The sequence below is a fragment of the Dermacentor andersoni genome, chromosome 10 (genome assembly GCF_023375885.2).
Source record: "Dermacentor andersoni chromosome 10, qqDerAnde1_hic_scaffold, whole genome shotgun sequence".
NCBI classification, from domain to species: domain Eukaryota; kingdom Metazoa; phylum Arthropoda; class Arachnida; order Ixodida; family Ixodidae; genus Dermacentor; species Dermacentor andersoni.
Window position 1 is genome coordinate 11301256 of NC_092823.1, and position 24569 is coordinate 11325824.

At 47.2% G+C, this 24569-nt stretch overlaps 2 protein-coding genes across 3 annotated transcripts in view; one reads left to right on the top strand and one right to left on the bottom strand.

Moving 5' to 3' along the window:
• TTLL12 (Tubulin tyrosine ligase-like 12) overlaps positions 1-24569 on the top strand; it is a 363841-nt gene that overhangs the window by 250898 nt on the left and 88374 nt on the right. The gene's annotated exons all lie outside the window — the stretch shown is intronic.
• Positions 11199-12401, bottom strand: LOC140213663 (uncharacterized). The gene is made up of 2 exons (XM_072284916.1): positions 11895-12401; positions 11199-11639 (listed from the first exon to the last, which is right to left on the bottom strand). The coding sequence occupies exons 1-2, from the start codon at positions 12399-12401 to the stop codon at positions 11433-11435; spliced, it is 714 nt and encodes a 237-aa protein (XP_072141017.1). The 3' UTR covers positions 11199-11432.

A 24569-nucleotide genomic window follows, 5' to 3' on the forward strand; every position in this document is an offset into this window, starting at 1 on the left:
GCACAAAACGACATGTGCTGGAGGAAGCCTAGGTTTTGCATGAAGTCCAAGTGCGATAAGATAGGGCCTCACGAGGGTTCTGTGGGTGCAAAAGAGAAATGCACGAGGGTGAGCCGAGAAGGGTGACGGCCTGGTGCATGCCATCCTCCTCCTGTGTGCCAAAGGTGGGAGGTGACGTGATCATGCACACGCTAGGAGAGAAGGAAGAGAGCGAAGGTGAGCGCCCGATGACATGATCAAGCGTGCGGCTAAGAGGAAGGAGCCATGGGCTATAGGTGAGCGCTGGGTAATGGGATCAAGTGAGTTAGATCCTGCTCCTTATTATAAGCCAGATGGGAAAGGAGGGTGATGCATGCCTGCTGCTCAGCTTGTTCCGGTTCAGTCTCGGCTTCCTACGCATCTTTTCTTGTATGGCACGCGGCATTACAGTAGCCAACGACTCCTCGAACTTTCGCCTTTGACTTGTGTTTGTATAAAACGTCGTCCATGGGAGCAGTGAAATTCTGTTCGAAATAACCATTGCACTATGGGATTTCAAATTTGCCCTAATTTATAGTTATTCAAATACATAGGACTTTGCTGGGACCAACAAAAGAGTTTGAATTGGGATTTCACTGTACTCGCTTAGAATGACACCCTTAGCATCCCAAAAATAGAGAGCAACACTTTGCCAGCTGTTGCACCTTGCTGAAAGCGGTGTGCCCATGCTTCATCCATGTTCACAAAATATTTGAGAAAAGTCACAGGATCTGCCCCAAGGAGAGCCACGTTATCGGCAGCCGTGTTGCGCCTCTGGCTGCAGCAGTCAGCATTTTGAAGACTTGCCAATTTGACACCTGGTGCATGTCCACTACAACTGTTGGGATGTGTCCAGCCCGTTCCTGGGACATGGCCATTTTCTCTATGTTCAGTCTGCCATTTCAATGTAGTGGATCGCTCTGATGTTTTCTCCCGTACTTGGCAGTTGCTGACCTTTTACTGTGAGGGGTATCTTGGACAGAGCCTTGAATTCTTGATTCTTGAATTCAGCCACACACTTTTTCACAGCGGAATAGAATGGGGCATGAACAGAGGGGGTTCCCCTCTTGTATTGAAAGGGCATACGCTTATACAATTAAACCACCCACTTTTTCATATCGGACTAGAATGGGGCACTGTCCCCTAATGTTTCCATGGTTTCCTCGTGAATGATTTTATGTATTATTTATTTATTTTATTTCACAATACTGGCGGCTTTCATTTGGAAGCCCAGACAGGAGTGGTACAAACATCACGTGATTTCAAACTTTTTGCTCCAGGGGATAGAAAAAAATAAGTAAAAAGACAGCCTAATAGGCAAGGCAAACATATGCAAATACACAAAAGAGATACGATGATGCCGTCACATTGCCGCCAATAGGAAAGGTGTAATAAAAGAGACCAGAATATTTAACAAGCAAAAGATACAATGAATGCATGACCTTACAAGCACGTTTGTACTGCAGATAAGAAGGAATCTGGAGTGACTGAGTTGACCACGCTTTGCGGAAGAGCGTTCCATTCGCGAATTGTCTTTGGCAGGAAGGAAGAAAGATATGCGTTTGTTCTATCACGCGGCAATAATATTGTTTGATTGTGCTTACCTCTGGTCAGTCGCGATTTATTAAATTGCATGTAGTTGTCAAATCTCATTTTAGTGTGGTTGTTAACAATGTTATACATTGTTTGTAGACGGTGCATTTTGCGACGAGTTCCTAGTGTCTGGAGCCCAGATCGCAACCTTAAAGAGGTGACTGAAATGTGCCAATCATAAGCATCGTAGATAAATCTAAGCTTTTTTTTGTACTCTTTTGATAATGTCTATACCAGCCTTTGTGTGAGGGTCCCAGACTATATCGGCATACTCGAGTATTGGCCTAATAACTGCCTTATATGTGGTTAATTTGGTAGCACTAGTGCAGTTTTTTAAACGGTGCTTTAGTAACCATAACTTTTTTGTTGCTGTCGCGGAAACGTACCGAACATGAGCGGTATAGCTCATCTTGGAATCAATTGTAATTCCAAGATATGTGAATTCCTCTACCTGTTTAATGTCCATATTATTTATCATGTAGGTGCAAATTAGCGAATTTTTTTTACGTGCGTGCGTGCATTTCGACATGTTTAGGGTCATATGCCACTGGATACACCAGTCGTGTATTGTTATTAGATAGTCAGGTAAGCTTGATTGGTCATCCACAGATTGAATGCTCGAATAAACAATACAGTCATCCGCAAAAAAGTGGCACCGCACGGAAAATTTGCAAGCCAGGTCTTTTAGGTAGATAAGAAAAAGAAGTGGCCCTAAAACCGAGCCCTATGAAATGCCCGAAAGTAGAGGCAAGCGATGAATTCGAAGCACCTTTGCTGACAAATTGTTTTCAATGCGTCAAGTACGAATCAAGCCGATGCAAAAGTTGTTCGCTGCATATGATGCTGTTTAGTTGTATCATCATTTTTTTCTGTGAAACCCAATCGAAGGTTTTCTCGAAATCTAAAAAAAAAAAGAATATCTACCTGCCCACCTTGATCCAAGATTGCCAGTATTTCGTTGGCAATATGAAGTAACTGCGTAGTGGTTGAAAAGCCACCCCTGAATCCATGCTGACTCTCACTAAAGAAGTCATTATTTTCTAAAAAGGAACTTAAATGCTTAGGCCCGAACAATGAAATCTTCCTTACCTCAGTAAGGACGCCTTCATTGCGGTGAGGCTACCTTATGTCACTCTGAAAGCTTCCTTACTGAGGGGCCCTCGGTGAAAGATTCCTTGGTGCTTCCTCAGCATAAGGTAGCTCCAAAGCTACCTTCATGCGTCCTTACGTCACTCCTGGCCCTGAACGAGCGCTTCACATCACTGTTTAACCACGTGACGTTTGCTTCCGCATGCGCGCTGTCGCCCACCTGCAGAGAAGCGCGAGCATGGTATGTCTTGCCAGGCATGTTCGTTTCAGTCATGCGTGCGGCATAAAGGCATTGCTAGGCGTTACTAGGCGTTGCACGACACCGGCCTGCCAGCGTTGATAGAGCACAACAAGTTTTACACTGTAATGCGCTACTGTTTTTAACTTTAGTAAACAAAACTAGAAGAAAGCGTCCACGCTTCTCCATACTAGCTCTTCAATTTAAGGATTGTGCGACGATACAGCATTTTTTTTATAGAATGATGGTGTTCACGTAAAGATTTTAAGAAATAATCTCGAACCCAGGCATGCGGCAACCGCTCCTTTGGTGAGGATGGGTGAAGGGAGCTTTCAGAGTACGCTTGCTTCCTCCATCGGTCCTTCACTGTAAGGAGGCCTCACGTAAGGATAGGAAGCGCTCGAAGGAAAGGAACGTTTCATTGTTTGGGCCTTAGAACTAAAGTGTTCCATAACCTTAGAAGAGGTGCAGAGCAGGGAGATAGGTCTGCAATTTTCTACATTAAGCGTGTCTCCCTTTTTGTGGACTGGGACTACCTTGGCGACATTCCAGTCGTTAGGCAGATCCCCTTCATTTAAACTTACGTTAAATATTATGAACAGGTATTTCGCGGACCATTGGGCGAACCGATTAAGAAAAGCGTATGTCGTCAGGACCTGCAGATTTTTTGGGACCTAAGTTTAGGAGTGACGAAAATATGCCTTCTTCAGATATGACAAGATATGGAAGCTTGAGACCAACGCCGTGAGCATCATCTTTCTGGGTGGGTTCACGTAAAAATACTGACGAAAAAAACATGTTAAAAGCTTCTGCAATGCGCTGAGTGTCGGTAACTTCGACATCATTCAATTTTATCTTGCCTACAAGGCTGTTCCGCTTCGATATATGCATCCAAAACTTCCTTGGGTTGTTTTTTAGAAAGTTGTGCATTCTGACATTCTGACTTAATTTTACTTCGGATCTAAGATTTGCTCAGAGTGATGCCAGAACAGAGTGGCTTGACCGATAGCATGATAATCGTATTAATCGACGCTTTAAGTGCAGGATATTACGAGTAATCCACGGGCTTTTTCGGATAACCTTCTTTTGCTTTTTAGGAACGTACTTTTTGATGCATTCGTGCACAGCTCTCTTAAAGTGCAGCCACAGCTCATTAACGCCTAGGAAACCTTCTTTGTTTTTGGGAAAAAATTTCAAAATCTTGTTCTAAGTAGTCGAGAATGCTTTCGTCTTCGGCGTTACTGAAATCTAAGAATTCTTTCATAGGTTTGCGCGATCTTGCTAACGCAAAGTTACATTTGAAGAGAATAATCTTTAGATCGGATATTTCGGGTAAAACTTCCACGGAAGGGCACTTTTCACGAATGGTTTGAGAAACAAAAGCAAAGTCAAGTGGGGTGCTAGAACTGGAAGTGACACGTGTCGGTATCTGCACAAGCTGTGTGAGATTAAAGCAGTACGCAATTTCAAGCAACATTTCAGACTGTGCGCAAGGCGGTAGTGAGCACAGTTGTTCCCAGTTTATTGTGGCTTTATTGTGGCCACTCATACCTTTGTTTTTTTTCTGCAGGTATTGGACAACTGTACATTTGCGCACTTTATGCATTCTTTAGACACTTGTCGCCTTTTGCACTTCAGTCTTCAATATCTGAAACAAAGAGTAAGCTACTAGCAAGAAAGTTGATGTGAGGCCTTGCAATGACATCTACCATGAGTTGCAAGACTTACATTTGGGTAAGAAGAATATGTTGTGGCCAGGCTGAGAAGTTTTCAATCACCCCTCGTACTTTCTTTAGTGCCATGTTATCCCCAGAGAAGTGCCTGGAAAGTGAGTGGCTTTGCTCGCAGCTTCCGAAATCCACTTGCTGTGTTGACTCATCTTGGAGGTCGTGATGATTCTTTACTCTGTAATAGATGGTGTACAAAAGATGGCATCTATGATGTGTTTCCTGTAGGGATGTGTGAACACCGAATAGTAGGTTTCAAACTGAACCAAGAAAGAAAGAAGCAGAATATTTTATCAAATTATCAGAAATTTATTACAAAATTTAATGGTTACAAATTTTAGGCAAAAACCACAGTGCTGCATATGCTGGGGAGTCTCCTAGTACTGTATAACAAGAATGTAGCATGCTATCCTTCTTGGGTACTAGGCGCGAAAACACACACGACACAAGGAAGGAGATGGGACAGAGCGCCTACAACTGCTTTTATTCGGAGGCACACCACACACTTATATACCCATCTTAGACGCAAGGACCACAATCACATCAAGATTGATATGGAAGCGAACTGGTTAAATATTTCTTTTCAGCCATATATAAAGATATTGACGGGTCGCTGACGCACATGCTTCCTTTCTTTCTGATAAAGAAAGCTTCAATTACTTCCCGAGCTTATTGATCTTTACTTTTTGCCAGAATTCGCGCCCCTGCAAAACATGGCTCACAAGAGCGTGACGGGCAGGACTTAATGTGCTTGGGAATGTTTGGTCCTTCTTTATCTTGCTCTACATTTCTCTCATGTTCCCTAATTCGGTCGTTAACGCAGCGCCCAGTTTGCTCTATGTAGGAGCGGCTGCATGAGAGGTAGATTTCGTACCGACGCCTTCGGTGCACTTCATAAACGGTCGTGCATGCTTGGTGCCGCATCCATTTTTATCGTCTCGTATTTTTTCGATACAAGAACAAAGGCTTCCTAGCTTTCGGGGGGCTGAAAACACAAGCGGCACCCCATGCCTGCTAGCAACCTTCTTTAAATTGTGGGCCATCTTGTGTACATAGGGCACCACCACAGGCCTCACCACCTCATCTTGACGGGGATCTTCCCCAGCTCTCACAGCCGCACTCTTCATTTTTTGTAGCAGGCTTTCAGCAACTGCCATCACATTCGAGCCAGGGAATCCAGCTGAAGACAGCCTGGTCAATTGGGTCTGGAAGCTAAGCTGCATCTTGTGAGGGCACGATTTTCCGAGGGCGGATTGCAGGCAAAGTGAAGCTATCCCCCGTTTTATTAATTTCGAATGGGCGGAGTCGTATGGCAGAAGCCCTTTCCTTGCACGAGGTGCATATGCCCAACAAACGCGATCCGCACAAAACTCAATATTTATATCTAGAAACTGTAGGTGGTTTCCCTCAGGCATTTCAATGGTGAATTGCAAGCCATTTCCATGTTGTCAGAATATGGATAAAATATCATGCACATTCTCTTCGAAGTTCAAACTTCCGTCCTTACTAAAACATATCAAAAATTCTCCACGTATCTAAAAACTTTAAAAACGTGCCTAGCCGGTAAAACCTGATGTAAAACTTGATCCATTTGTGAGAGAAAAATATTACACAATACTGGCGCCACACAGGATCCTATACAAGGAAGGAGACGGGAGGCGCTCTGTCCCGTCTCCTTCCTTGTGTCGTGTGTGTTTTCGAGCCTAGTACCCAAGATGAATTGTGACCAACTTGCCTAACAAAACGTTCTTTTTAGCATGCTATCAGTGACTTAGTTCCCAAGAAATCAAGATATACGAATAAGAGTACGGTGTACTCTTATTAAAGGGAACTTCAATTTACTATGCAATCAGATATTACAGCTCAGTTCTAGCATATGAAGGTCTGGAAAATATTTCCTTTATAAATAGAATGTCTGTTCAATAAAATTAAGGACCTTTCTTCCCTCTGATGCTAAAGAATTAGTGGCAATATGTTGTACTGAATACCCCTGAGGTTCTCAGTTTAATAGTAGACTTCTGTTGTATGGCAATCCTTTATTGCATAGTGTTATGTCTGCCGGATCAGGTGGCCAAATACATGCATCACGCGACTCAAGTTAAACCCAGACGAACCCGTACTGAACTCTTTATTGAAGTGGTGCGCATACTACGGGCCAGACGAGAGCCCCTCGGCAGCGTATAGGTAGCTAACATGCCGTACACACCGCACGTACCGAAGCAAAACTCAAGCTCCTTTATTTCCGCTTGTCAACCAATATGTACGCATTAGCAGTCCAGGGTTGTTTGACACTCTATCAGCTCTAAGCTGGTTTTAGAGGCAATGCCCTCTACATCTCCCCCGTTAAGAACATATGCGACTCCATCTTTCATCACAGGTTCTGTCTTACAGGTGGGACGATTCGTCTGCCATACCTACCGTATTTACTCGCATAATGATCGCACTTCTTTGTAAAAAAAAACTTATGCAAATTTTTGGGTGCAATCATTACACGAGTTAAATTTGCTGTGAAAGAAAAATATATATTTTTTTTTCATACGGTACCGCATTTGCTGCAGGATGACAACAGGTCAACAAGCAGGTGGCTGCCTCTGAACAGTGCGGGACACCAAAACAAAAATGGCGGCCGGCGGAGCAAGCCAAACGTGCCGAATGCGCTGAATGCGATTCTTTTACGTGCATTTTTAGGCAATTACGCACATTGAAACAGTTTCTTCCGTGTGAGTAATGAATAATATAGTAAATATCGTCAAGCTTGTGACAATAACATAGCCATGTCCACATTGAGGGGTCAGAAACAGAGGTGGGCGCTCATAGCTGCCAGTGACATAGAAACACATGGCGGGCATGCTGCAGAAACTGCAGCATTTGTCGTTACTACAATCCTAATACAGCATGTTTCCGCTAAGGGTGGGCGAATATCTTAGCTGTGTTACAAGTGTCGGCGTATGAATAGGGTACTCTGCTAGTGTATCAGTGTAAATGTGGCCACTATCGTCGTTCGCGATTTGTTTTGTGCCCACGAGTGCAAGACGAGAAGAATCGAAAGGCACCTTTTTTGTTGTTGTTGGCCAAAACCATTATGAAGCCTACAAGTAATAAAGCCAAGGCAAGTTTGGTTGTAGCTTTTTTTTTCATGGAAGTGCGGAAAGTGATGAAAGGAATGAAATGGAGCATCTGCTGAAGAATGTTTGATGCGTGCAGACCACTTGGTATATCTTCAAGAGTCGTTCGCATGGCATTCGACAGATGGTAAGCACGATCATCATTAGCTAGACTTGGCACATGACATATCGCTGCAACAAGTTCGGGGTGCAATCATTACACAGGAAAGAAAAAAAAATCGAATTTTGATGGCAAAGTTCAGGGGTGCGATCATTACGCGAGTGCGGTCATTATGCAAGTAAATACGGTAGTTACTTGCACTGGGCCTATGTGTTGGTCGGATGCACTAAGAGGAGGCGTCTTGTGTTTTTCAGGGACTACAGTGACTTCTTCTGGGTAGTGACTACTTCTGGGTATCGAGAGTAGTAGTCAACTACAAGAAGGAAAGTCTGTCCATTTAAATGAAATAACTCTGTCTAGCACTTCCCTGGGACGATCTGGAAGCGCTGTGCTGCAGAGTGGCTCTGCTGGATTCACCCGATACAAAGCATACTGGTCACACTTGGAGATAAGGGCCTTAATGTCTGTAGTGATGCCGGGCCACCAGACCGACTCACGGGCTCAGGACCTACATCTGTTGCCTTGATGACCTTCATGAATCAGTGCCAGCACGCCTGGCCGTAAGGCAGCTGGGACAACCGAGCGAACACCTTTGAGAAGGCCATTGCAGATGATAGCAGCGTACTTTGTAGTGGTGCAGTGGAAGCTTGTCTTTTCTTGGGAAACGATTCTGGCAGAGAGAAATCGGTGCACTGCACTCCCCGTCTTGCACTTGCACCATCTTGACCTTTTCTGGCTGCAGTGCTGCTACTGTTGCTGAAACTTGCAAGACCTCGGTGGCAAATACTTCAATCGTGTCAACAGGATGAGGAGTATCTGCTGGCTCCGTATGGACACATGCTAATGTGTCAGCTATAGCAAGCAGCTTTCCTGGCACATACCGCATGTTGGACTGGTATGCCATCACTTTGAGTCTCAAGTGCTGGATGCGAGGTGGCAATGCGTCTAGGTCTAGCTTGCCAAAGAGAGAGAATAATGGTTGATGATCTGTTTAAACCTCAAACAACAGGCCTCTGAGAAATTCGTCAAACCTCTCAATGGCCTACACAGCAGCTAAAGCCTCTTTTTCGGTTTGGCTGTACCTCTGCTTCATCACTGTTAAGGACTGGGAAGCACCCGATGCCTGTCACCCGAAGGCCGCATTTGTAGAAGTACTGCTCCTAAGCCAAATCAACTTGCATCAGTAGAAACTATCGTTGGGTATGCAGGATGGTACTTTGCCATGCAATGGTCAGAAGTGAGCATGTTTTCAACTGTAACGAATGCAGATTATTGTTCATGAGACCATGTCCAAGCAACATTCTTGCTTAAAAGAGCCCTGATTGGGGCCGTGGCCTCTGATGCATGTGGGATAAAGTGGCCCAGGTGATTGACGCAGAACTGTTGCCACACAAAAAGAGTTGCCGCACAACTGCTACGTCTGCGGGCGGACTCATGTCCCTCACTGCCTTGAGCTTGTTGGGATCTGGGCGGATTTCTTCTGCTGAAACTTTCACTCCAAGGAAGGAAAGTTCTGTCTGGCAAAAGCTAAACTTTTCCTTATTCAAGGTGATTCCGGCTTGAGAAACCCTTGTGAGGACTTCTTAAAGGCGAGCATCATGCTCCTCCAAAGAGTGACTGAAAACCAGCACATCATCAATCATGCACACTGTGCCTTCCAGACCTTCCAGATGACATCTGCTTCTGAAAAAGTTCTGGTGCCGATGTGATGCCAAATGGCATCCGATGAAAGCAGTAGCACCAAAACGGCGTGATGAAGGTTGTGAGCTCTTGCAATTCTTCCGGAAGCTTGACTTGATAAAAACCAGACGTGGCATTGAGTTTGGTGAATATCTGCATCTCCCAGAAGGCCCAGGACTTGCTCTACAGGCAGCAGGTCATATTGTTCTCGCAAGAAGACTTTGTTCAACTTGGTGAAGTTGACACACAGTCTGTGGCACACGGACCCTTTTGGGACGACCACTATACCTGCACACCATTGCGTTGGCTTATTGTTGTAGCTTCGACGGGGCGGCCGGCAAGAAAGAGACGGACTGCTTCAGTCGGGGACCAGACAAAGAAGAATGCTCTTTTATTTCTCCGAGGGGAAGCAGGAGGCAACTTGCAGCGTTTGGCGCTGAGTGGCGCCCTGATGTAAAGACCCAAAACCGAAACCAGAAGTTAACACAGGATACCACATCACCTCTCCCTTGAAAGGAAAAATGCTCTACTCGCTCTCCTCGCAACAAAAGTAAGTCACGAGTCAAAGAACACATGTTAGCACTGTAACATACATGATAGTGATGACATCTTTACACAATAGAAATTGATATCTTTGGCTTCCCCATTTAAAAAAAACGTACAACATGAAAACTGAATATGAATTATTGCACTCCAGTTCTGCAGTTTCAGTACCCGTCTTGGGAGGACGATAAGATGCAGCCTTGCACGCACCCATAACACATAAAGAATTCACAAAGTACAAAAGTAGACAGTAACAAACATCTGTGTGCCCCCTGGGGCAGCACTGATGGGTGGCTCATTCGCCCTTAGCCTGACTCGAGACAGTCTCTGTGGCTGTCGTGTATTGGGCATTGTGCGTAAAAGCACTTTACACTCTATAGTCCCCCCGTAACAATGCTAAGGACGTTTAATGTTAAAAAAAACTTTTTGGCATAAAAGACAAATTCGTATGGCGGTCAGCACCGTAGTAACGATGTGCGTACTGCACGATTACGCTACAAGAAACGTAATGTATCCCCTATACCAGTAGTAACTGGAAGAAAAGGTGGGAGACAATTGTCAAGGGACGGGTAGTCACTGGAGTGACTCTTTTCAGTGAATTTTCCAAGAAAATCCTGTAGTGCAGGGCATTTCACAAGTTTGGATGCATTCCATCGTTTGCCATTTTCAAGCGTGAAAGTATTGCGACTTACCCTACGGTAAATCTTAAATGGTCCCGAGTATTTAGGATCGGACTTTCTCGAGTTACGTACTCGGACAAGATCTCCTGGATGAAATTGAGGGCATTTTGATGCACGATGACGGTCCACGTACGTCTTAACACTTTTGGCGTAAGAGCCGAATTCGCATGCAATCATCTCCTTAGTAGTCTGGAAGCTGTACTCGGTATCCTGATCCCAGACAAAGGGTTGTCCTTGCTTTAGCAGTTTCCTAAGCGGCTCTACCAATTCATCGTACTGCGGGATCAGTTTACCGTAGTATCGCGTGACACCGAGAAATGAATGCAGCGACTTCTTGTCAGTTGGCTGCGGTGCCTGAACAACTGACTGAACTTTGTTTTGCAGCGGCAAAATACCGTTTGCAGCGCAGACTTGCTCATGGAGAACCCGAGGTTGAGGACCTAGTTTCGCCGAGACTGGTTGCATTGAAGCTCGAAGATTAACGAAGTCCTTTGCAAGTCCCGATTGTCCTGAGTACGGCTGGGCGAACTCCGAGGGAGCGTTGTGCGGGAGAAACGGAAACTGAACGCTTGGGTCAGCTGGAACTCCTGACACCTGTTGGCATGTAGCGAAATCAAGCTGCGTACGAGCAGGGGACTGTCAATGCTTTCGGTTCCTCGAACGGCAAACTGAAGCGAAATGTCCTACTTTTCCGCACGCATGGCAGGAAACGTGCTTGGCTGGACAGCCTGGATCAGAAGCGATGTGGTGAGGTGAACCACATCGGTAGCAATGGCCCGCGATGTCCTCACTGGCTTCGCGGAGTTTGGGCCGCGCGCCATGTTGGCCGGCCTCCCCAGGTCGCGACTTTCCGCCATGCCACCGAGCGCCATCTTGAAGCAGCCGGGTCGAGGGAGAAGGGTGGCGGGAACCGCCATCTTGCACCCCCGGGCGAGGAAGGTGATGGCTGTCGACGCCATCTTGGCGTTGCGTCGAGACGCGCTGAATAGACAAGCTGTTAAAGACTTCAAGTTCTTTGTGAACTTGTTGTACAGTTCGTCCGATTTCCTGGGCCTTCCTGAGCGTGAGGGATGCTCCTTCGTATAGTAGCCGTTCTCGTACTCTTTTTGATGCGACGCCTTGGAGGATTTGGTCGCGAAGGGACTCGTCATGCCAAGCGCCGAACACACAAGCAGGCGCTAGCCTTTGTAGCACGGTGACGAAGTCCTGGAAGGTTTCCCCAGGTAGTTGCTTCCTGTCCCGGAAGATAATGCGGTGCACCAGGGGATTGGTGCATTCTTCGTAGTGCTGGTCGAAGATGCGGAGAACGTCTTCGAACGTAGTATGCGTCTGGTCTGTCTGCGACGCGAGGTCGTAGTAGAGACGCTGCCCCTCGAAGCCTAAGTTACTCAGTAAAATGGCTTTCTTCCTCTCGTCTTGTAGTGCCTCGCCTCCGGTTGCCTCGAGAAACGTGCGAAAGTACCGTTTCCACGGGAGCCACGGTACCACAGGAGTACCGGGTAGCGCCAGGAAAGGCGGCATGTGGGGTACGAACGCCATGCCAGGCACCGAAAACAAAGGCGGAGGAGTTGCGGCTGACGGCGGAGACGTAGTTGCTGCGTCTTGCATGCCGGTAGCAGGAGGAGGAGCAGAAGTAGTACGGCAAGGGCACGTAGGAAGCAGAGTAATGGTTTACCTCGTCGCCAGTTTGTTGTAGCTTTGATGGGGCGGCCGGACGAAAGGGTTACGGCATGAGGCCTAAACGGCCGGGGCACGCAGCACCGCAAGAAAGAGCCGGACTGCTTCAGTCGGGGACCAGACAAGAAAAGGACTCAGCACTCTTGTGAAAGAGTGCCGAGTCCTTTTATCAGAGCATTGGACGGCTTGGCAGAGACCTTGTCTACAAACTTGACAACTCCCAGAGCTTCCAGTGCCGGGAAGCATAATAACGGCGTTCTCAGGCTCTTGACGACGTATAAGTGTTGAACAACGGACTTGCTTTTCCATAGCAAATTTGCTGCGAAGGATCCCAAGACATTCAGTGGCTGTTCGCCTGGTCCCGAGAGGATGGTGTCAACTCTGTCAAGGGCTCCTGGGAGATGAGGAAAGGTACGCAAAACAGCAGAAACCTCTACACCCAAGTCGACTTTGAAGGCTTCCGTGTAGTTTTCCATGGTGATTTCAACATACTTGGTCTTGCCCGAGCTCTGAACTGCATCCAGCTGGATTGAAGTCAGAAAGCTGGGCTAGTTGGTGGTTATTCGTATTATTACGATATCATCGAGACATGCTCAAGAGACGAGCCGCCATGAGAACGACGATGAGGTGGCTCTGTGCCCTTGGTGTGAGCGAGTGTCGGCTTGGCTGTCTGGCTCCAGTGTAAATAGCCTGTAAATAGCCTCTTTCGTCTGTGTCTTTCCACACGTAACATTCTGGCGGAGGTGCGGGGTGGCACCTTCACGCCTGTGGCACCCACGCGTGTGGCACCAAACGCATGACGACGAGATAACCAGTTGGGGCAGTTTCAAAGAAAAGTTACGGGAACTGTTCGGCGACCCTATTGGGCGCAAGTTTGCGTGAGAAAGGCTCTTGTGTCTAGTGTTCAGACATCTACAGAGCCGTACTTTTCATACATCCTCGACGTCTTGGCTCTATGCCGCAAAGCTGACGATACTATGTCTGAAGCAGATAAAGTGGCACATGTGCTAAAAGGCATTGCCGACGGCGCTTTCAATTTGCTTGTTTTCGGCAACGTCTCGACTATCGACACCATCATGAAAGAATGCCGTCACCTTGAACAAGTTAAGAGCCGCCATATCATACATCACATGACGCGGCTACCCAACGCTGCTGCTATGTCGACATGTGAGGGTCGACCGCATCAGACCACCATCTGTGACGACGTAACCCGTATTGTTTGCCTTGAGCTCGAGGGTCTGTTTGCCACCCTTCTCCGCGATGCCCCCTGATCTGCCAGCAACTACAATTGCGATGATCCAGGCCGTCGTCACACAGAAATTTGAGAACATGGGTCTGAACTCCCTGTGTTCATCGTCTTAACCCAGCGTACCCCATTTCTCTAGCAGCCCTCCTCATGCCCGGCAGTCCTTTTCTGTCACATCTCGCCGCAACCCGTCCGACTCCTGCCATATCCCTGATGACAGGCCAATCTGCTTCCACTGCTCGGCCACGTCGCTAGTCACTGCCGCAACCGATGGCTACCACCTCCTTGGGCATACACCACCGCTTATTCCCGCACTTTTGGACCTTCTGTTCCCTATGCCACCCGCCATGAATCCACTGCTGCTGATGCTCCTGCTCCGAACCTTCGCTACAGCTGCTCGCCCTCACCTCGACGCCATCAGTCTCATTCACCCCAACCACGTCGCTTCTCTTCGGCGCCTATTGCCTCCCGGATCCAGCCGGAAAACTAGGCACTGCAGCTTCTGGAGGTGAAGCTGCGTTACCGACCCTGCCCTCAAATCCTCTGCTCACGTTACCTACAAACCAAAACCTTCTTGACGTTGACAGCTATCCTGTCACAGCACTCATCGATACAGGAGTACATCTTTCTGTTATGAGTGCTGCCTTCCGACGACGACTGAACAAGCTCCTCACCCCAACTTCGGCCGCTTTGCGGATGGCGGCACTGTGTCTGTCATCGGCATGTGTACGACACGTGTCAGCATCGCCAGCCACCACATTCCTGTCCTCTTCACCGTGATTGCTCATCGCCCCCACGACCTAATTCTCGGCCTCGATTTTCTCTCCGAGCATTCTGCTCTTATTGACTGCTCTGTCAGTACCCTTCGCCTTGAGTTGCCGATTCTCTCAGAACCTTCTGACACACCCCAGTGCGGCCTACGCCCCACCGACTTTCTTTGCCTGCCGCCAAAGTCAATAGCCTATATTGAACTGTCGTCTTCCCTACCAGTTCCTCATGGCGAGTACCTCATCACTCCTCTGCATGACATTCCACTCCAGTATGACGTTACCATGCCTCACAGTATACTTACTATTACTGCGAACTGCACTTGCATGCCTATCTTTAACTTTGGATTGGCAAAGCAAATTCTACCGCAAGGTATTTGCCTTGCCAATGTTGATTGTCTCGGCGACCACCGAGACAGACATATATTACCTCATACACAGTCGATCCCGGATATATTGAATTATTGCCTATATCTAACAGTTGAAAAATAACCTTGGGAATCCCATGCAAAAGTATAGCGTTGTTGTTCGCGTATATAGAACTCCCGTGCACCCGCATATCAATGTATCAAACTCTGTGCTGAGCTGCGCCCCGGCAAGTGCGCTTTTCGCACCATACCTCACACCTGCAAGTGCGCTTCTCCCATCACATCCCACCCCCGCAAGGGCGCTTCTCCTCACGAAGCTCTCGCGATGTTCTCGCAATCTCACGTGTGCCGCCCCGCACTCTGAGAAAGGGGCGTGTGCGTAAAAGGCAGGTGACGAGGAGCACTTGGAATGTGATTGGGTGTGAAAGGGAAGCGGGAGGGAGAAACCATGCTGACCGCAGGCACCCGTTTCGTGTGTTTTGGTTGGCTGACACCGCTGGCACAGCGAGACGAACGAGGACAGCGCAGCTTGGGCCCATGGTAGTGTGGAGATGCGGAGCGGTACATCTTTCGATTCGCTTTGTTCCTTTTATTCATGAAGCCAATGTGAAGACTTGAGACTCGTGTGGTGCAGTGCATTTTTCTTTTCGCTTTTGGCACATGTACCGGAGCCATGGCCGCGAAAAAACGCTATAATTTGGATTTTTCAACAAAGGCGGACATCATTCGACGGGTGGAGGCTGGCGAGAAAAAGTCGTCGGTCGCCGCGGCGTTCGGAATTCCTCGCAACACCCTGAGTATGATCAAGAACAAAACAGATGTTAAGCTGAAGGCAGTGCAGTCGAGTCGGCCTGGAGCGTGTCGTGTGCACGTCCCAACCTTTGACAAGGTCGAGAAGGCATTGTATGCCTGGTTTTTAGAGACACGTGCCAAGAACATACCTGTTGACAGTCCAATGCTCATGGAAAAGGTCAAATGGTTTGCTGTGACCTTTGAAAAAGAAAGCTTCACTGGTGGCACTGGTTGGCAGCAGCGATTTAAGAGTCGCTACAGCATCCAGCAATTTACAATAGGTAGCGAGGCACTGGAAGGGGTAAGGGAATACATCTACTTAGGGCAGGTAGTGATGGCGGATCCGGATCATGAGATGGAAATAATCAGACGAATTTGTTTTTTGTTGCTTCCGCCCTCCCCCTTAAGTATCTTCCTGTATTTTTCCACTGACAAGGGAATAAAACGATAGTTGCAAGTAGCGCTCTGTGGTGTGTGTCTCTCTTCTGTGTGTCTCGTCAAAATGTTGCGCAATCCAACCTCTAATATGCTATACCAACACGCCCAGTCGTCAACCTTGGTAAGTTTCATCAGGAAACTGCCTTGAGATGTGTGGAGTTGTTAGAAAAGCTTTTGACATGCATATTTTATATTTTGATTTACCGATATATCGAACTATTTGGCGATCCCCTTCGAGTTCGATATATCCGGGGTCGACTGTATATGCGACACTTGTGGTCTCTCGATATTGTGGTCTCTCAATGTACATGCGACACTTGTGGTCGACACTTGTGGCCTCTCGATGTTTACTTGTGTCTACTGTTACTGACAGCACCTGGTGTTCGTGTATGACACTAGTCGAGCCCACATATAATGGCCCCACTTAAGACAAACTGTTGCTTAAAATGAACAACACCCGTGCAACCACCTAAATATACATTATTTCAATGGCATAAAATTGGACATATAACAAACATTTCTGAGCCCTGCCGATCGGTTACAGCGAATGGATGGCATATACCTGTCGCCACGATGCAAGATAATGATGGGTTCTGACCCTTCTGCATGTGCAGTTTGTTTTCCCAAGCCTTCTCGCAGGCGAACTATCCATTTTGTGCCCCGCTACCCTCTCGCTGCTGTCAAGCCCTGCCCACGAGTGTCTGTGTGTGGCTCCCAAGGTCGCCTCCCACCCATCCTCGCAACTCTGCTCCCCTCTCCTCACACTTTCTTGAAACTCCCTTGCTTTCTCAACGGGCATGCTATGGCGTCGGCTAAAGTTTAGAAGTTTCGTTTTCTGGCCGTTACCTCGAAGCAGGCATCTCCACACTAGTCTCCATGCTTCCTCGCTTTTGAGCGTCATTCTAGTCAGGCCTGAGTTGTATTCAAGATGGCGGACAGGAATGCCGTGCCTGCAGCGGCCACAAAATAAAAAGCGCTAGACATGGCAAAGAAGCGAGCCATTTTGACAGAAGTGTATCAAGGTGCTAAATTCTGTGAGTTGGTGAAGAAGTGCAATGTGTCAAGAGGAACCATCTTGACGATTCTAAAGAGCAAAGAAAAGATTCAGTAAAGTGGAAAGTTGGGCTAGTTGGTGAGTAATCATCATACCTTGCTGGTGAACCAGCGCACTGACACGGACACAGTGAAGACACACAAGAAACGTGCAGCGTGTCGTCTTTTCTTGTGTGTCTTCACTGTGTCCGTGTCAGTGCGCTGCTTCACCAGCAAGGTATGATGAAAGAAAAGATCGTTGGTTTTACGCTGACTCAACGAACAAAAAGCGCCTGCGGAAGGCCACCAATGCAGACGTAGAGGATGCGCAGCTTAAAGGGAAATGAAGAGTCTGCCGAATTCAATAAGACGCTCATATACACATCTGGGAACCTTATAAACCATGCAGGTAAAATTTTGGGGGGATTTTTCACTCAGGAGCGACTTAATCGTCGGTTAAAATTCCGCTGTCGCTCCGCACCCTGTCGAGCACCGCATGCTGCTGGTGACGCTGACGATGCGAGCGGAGACCGGAAACTGCGGCGTAGTGACGTCAGCACTGGTGTTCCGTTCCTTCGCAGTCTCCGCGGCTGTGCCTGACCGTGCTTCTTTCTGCGTACGTGCCGTCATAAGCTGCTTCGCTCGACCCTGCATTCCTTTGTTTGTGTCTACGTAGAGTGGTAGTTAACATGCGCACCATCAATTGAAATGGTGGACCGACAATGCCGGCATTCTGTGCAGCCTACGGTTGCATGAAAACCAGCGGCCGTGATGATGTTGTCTTCTATTACTTACCGCAAGACAAGAAGCTTTCAGCCAAGTGGGGAGCCTGGTGTAAAGCGAAAGAATTTTAAGTTCTCAAGGACAACACTGCTGTGCTCTAACCACTTCTGTGACGATGATTACTACCAAAGTTTATCAATAATACGTTATTTGGGTTCTCCTTCGTGTTAGCACTCTGAACAGAAGGTGCATGTTTATCTCCCACCCTTGACGCAGGTTTCGTCGCCAAGCACCGTGAATTTTCTATGCGCTCGTGTGTTGTGATACAGCATGCATGCAGCTACCATAATGCAGTGCAAGTGTAAAGCTTGCATGTGTTGGAAAGCCAACTCACGCCAGGACACTGTGCTCCCCCTCCTCTCGCGCACATAGAGAAACCGACCATCTCACGTAGCCGATGGAATTCATCAGTTACGAGTAGCATGCGGATGGCGCGCTCATGAAGGTTCTACATTACACATGCTACAAGAGGCGGTAAGCTTTTCCTGCGTGTAAACCATTTGTGTACATTGCCGACAGCTTTGGGGCAGCGCACAAATGCCAAAAATCGCATCACCGCTTACATTCTATGAGGAGGCATGCAGGAACATAACACTACAGTTGTTTGGCCGGAAACTAACTCAATGGATCGCGGAGTGCAGTTTACCAAAAACATACTCACCTAAGAACATTTCCAACACGAGGAGATACTAACACTACGCTTTCGTTCGCGCCGAAAGCACTGCTTGCATCAGAATTTTTTGCTTCTTGGAGAGGCCGGCTCGTCGGAATCGGCTCACACATGTAGGGAGTAAGGTATAAACCGCGATCAAGCAATCTTGCACGCGACAAGTGAGGTGGCGGAGATGGCTTTCGGGTTTACTTGTTGCCTACAAGCCAAACTCCATGCGAGCAACGGCTTTGAGCGACAACTTCCCGGTATAAGGGCCGCAATATATGCGCCGAAACTAGCGTGACGCGTGCTTTATTAATTTAAGTTGATGGATTTTACTGTAAAAAGGAGCACAAAATATTTCTGAAGGTGTTGCACTGGGTTCTTATTCTTGCACGTGTAAAATTCAATAGTTTGCTTGTTCTGTGCGGCAATTAGTAGTATTTGAGTCATGTACATCCAGTTCCGACTTCGCACTATTGGCTAGTCGCTCATAGCACTTCCGGGCGACGAGCGACGAGTTCTAGATTTCTAGAAACGAGCGATCGAGTGACAGCACCGAGCGATCTGCTCAAACGACAGCCCGTTTTGTTGCTCGAAGCCGTCGCCCATCGCGCGCAAGATCGGTCTCATTGGTTTTGGACTTAATGCGAACTCCTAAGAGAAGCGCAAGCTCTCGAAATTTTCCATCACCATCTCGGCAAAACAACACCAAACTACCTTGCACCGTGCTTCATGTGTAGCGGCAGCGGTCGGTCCGGACAAACACCATTGATAATGTCACGAGGCGCCCGACCAATCACAGGCAGAAACGAGGCACGCGAGCTGCCCGAGTCTGCTGCTGCACTTTTCGTCGAAATAAGAACTGTTTGCGTTTCTTTTGGTCAATTTCGATGCGATATTCGAATTCGGAGGGTTGAAAACCATGACATACAGCTCTTCACTCATTTTTTCTGGAAAACCTTTCAGCTTCCCGTTAAGTGGTTCGTCGACACACGGGCTTGCAACATGCTGATAAGTGGACCAATGATGCTGCACAAAGCAAAGACATTGCATTCCTGCTAAATTTTCCTGACTTCTGCCCAGGCAATAGCTGCCTACATCGATTCAAAGTGCAGCGTGGGATTGTTTTTAAATCGATTGTCAGCGAAGCGGCTTCTATGAGTGACCAAGACTTTGCCTCTTGGCTTGTAAGAGTGGAAGCTACGCGGAGCAGGAGGTGTATAGCACAGATGATACTGTGAGAAGAAAGGGGGGCCCGATTTCTATTAATCATCTCATGAGAAGCCAACAGACAAAGACACCAAGGAAAACATAGGGGAAATTACTTGTACTTCCTAATTGAATTAAAGAAATGATAAATTATTCGAAATGAAAGTGGATGAAAGAACAACTTGCCACAGGTGGGGAACGATCCCACGTCTTCACATTAAGCGTGCGATGCTCTAACCAATTGAGCTACCACAACGTGGTTTCACCATCCACTTTCTTTGGTATTTATGTGTTACTACTACAACTAACCTTGGTAGTATTAGCCAGTGCCACCACTCACAAACCTTGGCGGCGTATGTGGAACATCCTTTTTGCCGCAGGCATCACGAGTACGTGATCCAAAAGGACTTCTTGGGCAAGTTGGTGCTTAGATTTCCTAGGTATACTTTGTGGCACAAAATACATTTCTGGAAAAGGGACAGAAGAAAGGGAGACAGTGAAGCGCTAAACTGCCAACTGTTTAATGACAGCCTGAACAAACGTATAGATGAAAATACAACTTCCGCTCATGCGCAGCGAGCCAAGGTGTGACAGAACAACGTGGTCACGATAACATACTTTGTATGAAGCACATTTCTGCGGAATATAATACGATAGATGTATCGCTGACACAATCAGACCCTTTCTTTTTAATATAAAAAGCTTCCAACAACTCCCTTGCAGTTTGGTCCCTACTTCTGCCAAGAATCAATACTCGTTCAAAGCATGGTCTACAACGACTGGCTTTACAGCAGTTTTTTGTTGGTAGTCTGTTAAAATTTTGTTAAAGTCAGCAGTTTTTTGTTAAAATCCCTGCAGCTTCTTCAACTCAATGACCCTTTCTTGACTAGAAACTCGGATGAAGTTTTTGAATATTTCCGTGACAGCCAAGAAATAGGCTATGTGTTGTCCGTTGATGTAAATGACCTTTTTTACTCGGTTCCGCATACTGAACTTCTAAAAGCCGTTAAACAGTGCATTGACGAAAGTGGTGAAGCTAATTTTGTGTCTAAAATGGAGATGTCGGCTATGAATTTTGTTTCCCTCTTGGAAGCTTATCTCAACCGCACGTTTGTAACTTTTGAACATGGCATATTTTTGCAGAAAGAGGGCATCTGCATTGGTTCACGTGTAGCACCCATTTTATGTGACATCTTTTTATCCGACTTTGACAACGCACTACAATGTGTTTTCACTTCATCTCATCCTAATGTTCTTAAAGTCTTTAGATACGTTGACGATTTTTTAGTTGTTATTGACAATAGATGCCCCTTGCCATGCCATGAAATGGTTGAGCAGCTTTTGGATGTTTTTAGAGCAAACGCAAAAGGACTTACTTTTACTAACGAGCTTCCGAAGGACAGTTCGTTGCAGTTTTTAGACCTTAACTTAACACTTAAGAGTGATCACGTTTGCTGTGTGTACCTCCCTCGAGGTAAAAAAGAATTGCTACAATATGACTCAGCGCACTCTAAGACTGTGAAGCGTGGAATTGCCTTACTTTGCCTGGAATCAGCTCTGCGCAAGTCATGTGTGCATGTAATGCAGGCGAGTTTTTTCCATCAACTTGAGAGACTTCAAAAAGCAGGCTACCCTCAGTCTGTCTTAAATGCCATGGTCGAGTCCCTCCTACAGAAGCTGAAAACTACCGCTGTGAGTGGAAAAACGCACTCGAACGAGAGGGAGCGAGTAAAGCCAGAAGTAGTACCTTATGTGCACCGTGTGAGCCATAACCTCAAGAAGGTTGCTACCAGATATGGCATTCCGGTTGTCTTTTCCACTCCCAACAAGTTAGCTCAATTGTGCCCCCGGATCACACGCGAGGGGCCACGGGGCTGCCAGAAGCAGCACGCCAAACATTTCAGGGACTGCGTTGAAGGGGTGGTCTACGAAATACCCCTAGATTGCGGCAAGTCATACGTCGGACAGACGGGACGTTGCATTAATGACAGACTGAGGGAGCATGCTAATAGCATCGGCAAGAGTGAGAACGCGCATCTTCCTGCGCACTGTGCAGAAATGTGCTTCTACAAAGTATGTTATCATGCAAAAGGATAGACAGTTGGGCGAGTTGGTACGGTAACATGATTTTGGCTTCTAGCGCGAAGTTTCTGTGTCCGTGTTTCACTTCGCGCTAGAAGCCAAAATCATGTTATCATGACCACGTTGTTCTGTCACACCTTGGCTCCCTGTGCATGAGCGGAAGTTGTATCTTCATCTATACGCTTGTTCAGGCTGTCATTAAACAGTTGGTAGTTTGGCGCTTCACTGTCTCCCTTTCTTCTGTCCCTTTTCCAGAAATGTATTTTGCGCCACAAAGTATACCTAGTACGTGATCTTTCTGGGTGAAGGCAACTGGTCAATAAGCCTGCACATGCTACCTGAAGGCATCAATGTTGCCAGATTCGAGACCCTAGTTATGTCAGAATGAGAAGAAAGGGATTAACCGAGGGGTCCGATTTTTATTAATCATATTGTAAGAAGCCAAGAAACAAAGACACCAAGGAAAACATAGGGGAAATTACTTGTACTTACTAATTGAATTAAAGAAATGATGAATTATTGAGAATGAAAGTGAATGAAAAAACAACTTGCCACAGATGGGGAAGATGCACGCCATGAGAGGTGGCTCATGCACTGGCGGCAAGCACAATAAAGTGCGTATTACAGTACTTCTGTGCACTACTATGGATGGCAGCGACCTGTGTGTGCCCTTTGTAATCAGAAAATCAAAGAAGCCGTGTTGCTTTTGCAGCTACGTACCTGTGCATTACAAGCACAATAGTAAGGTGTGTATGACGTGCAATTTATTCACAGAATGACTCGATGAGTTTGACTGCTACATGCAAAGGCAAGGCAGGTGCATGCTGCTCGTGCTCGACAACTGCTAAGTGCACCACATGCGAACTTCTCTGATGGCAGTTACTCTACTCTTCCTGCCGCCCAATACCAATCGAAAGTGCAGCCGCTTGATTGGGGCGTAATACACACATTAAGGCATCGTATAGGCACTGCAATGTGGAGCACTTGCTCATCGCTATAGACTGCCCGGTCGCCAATTTGCCACTTCGAGTTTTCCTGTATTAAGCCATCGAGATGGTGAAGGCAGCCTGGGCGGATGTGACGGCCGCTTATGTGTGGAACTGTTTCCGCAAGGCCGGTTTTGTTGTCGCAGTGCCTGATGCCAAGCCTGATGCATCTGAAGATGATCAGTCCAGCAGCGATTTGTGGCAGGGTGTCATCGACTCTGACATGAGGGGGCCACGACATTGGTTGGGATGACTTTATTTTTGCTGATGAAGACGCTGATATTGTGGAATGTGCATGGACGAGGGCATCGTGTGTGAAGTGCGGGCGTAGAACGATGTGGAGGAATCATGTGACCACAAAACTTAGGAGCCAACACCCATAAGTGCACCTGTAGCAGTGGGCTACATAGGCCTCAGGCAACTTGTCTATTGTAAGGTACTCGGCGAAGGGCATGCTTCTGCTTTAAATAAACTGGAGACCGCCCTCGTCGGATCTCCAGTGCAGAAACAGATGAGCATCACGCACTTCTTTGCAGAGAAATAAATTTTGTGTTTTGACTAGTCACTATTTTTTAAGCTGTGGCCCACTTACTGTGAACTTTGGGATATAATGAACTGATGCTCAGGTTCGTTATAAGTGGGCTCTACTGTACATCATTTCCTCCCTTGAGAGTAAACATGTAATGCATGGGAAACAGTCACTGTCTCAGTAAAGTGGAAAGTTGGGCTAGTTGGTGAGTAATCATCATACCTTGCTGGTGAAGCAGCGCACTGACACGGACACAGTGAATACACACAGTGAAGGCAGCAAGTGTTGTCTTTTCTTGTGTGTCTTCACTGTCTCCGTGTCAGTGCACTGCTTCACCAGCAAGGTATGATAGTCACTGTTTGTATGAATACTGGGCCAGTCAGCTGGTGGCTCAGCATTGAGTCCATGGCCATCTACCGGTCCATCTACCGGTACACTACACTCCTTCGTGCCAGGGCCTGAAGCCTGACTCTCCAGTGGTGAATGTTGCAGCTGTGGTGGGGTCGGCAGCATAGACACTGGTGATGAAAAAGGATGTGCAGGGTGTGATCAAGGCACATTGATCACGGGACGTAGTAGTGCGAGTGGTGGTGTGCATTGTTTGAAAATCCCAAGGGGCAGTGGCTCATGTTTTGTATGGTGTTTTTCTACTGTGGTGCTCTGTCACCGGGGGCGTGTCATGCTCCAAGATGTGGCCAAGTTTGTGTGTTGCCCTGGTGATGCCTCTTTGGGTATTGCATACAGCTGCGAAGCATTCCAGGTCCTCCCGTCTTCCAGGTAGAAGGACCAACGTCCTATTCCCTTGAAAGGTTTTCAGTGGTGCCTTTGGACCTGGAACTGGTTTCTTCGCTCATACATAGTTGCCAACTTGAAACTTGGAAACTCTCGCCGCTCGTCGTTGGTCAGTATAGGCCTTGCTTTTCCATTGGTGCTCTGCAACCTTTTTCCTGAGCAAACTCCTCTCCCGCTGGGTTTGTGCTGAAGTCTGCAGTTGGCTGACCAATGACGTCCAGAGCAATCCTCATGTGTCGGCCACGTAGAAGAACAGCTGGTGAGAAACCAGTAGTGCTGTGAGGGGTGGCTCGGTATGTTCCTGCCCTAAAATTCCGAGAAACCGCCCCCACCTGTGAAAGCACCCCCCCCCCCCCCTGCCCGCTCCACCCGTGCCCTTATCAACATCATCATCAGCCTGGTTACGCCCACTGCAGGGCA

Bases quoted from the DNA above. Each gene is read 5' to 3' on its own strand.
- LOC140213663 (XM_072284916.1), bottom strand. From the start codon at position 12,401: ATGCAAGACGCAGCAACTACGTCTCCGCCGTCAGCCGCAACTCCTCCG. The intron at 11,640-11,894 runs GTACGAGAACGG...CATGGCGGAAAG, and splicing joins AAGGCGTCGCATCAAAAAGA to TCGCGACCTGGGGAGGCCGG.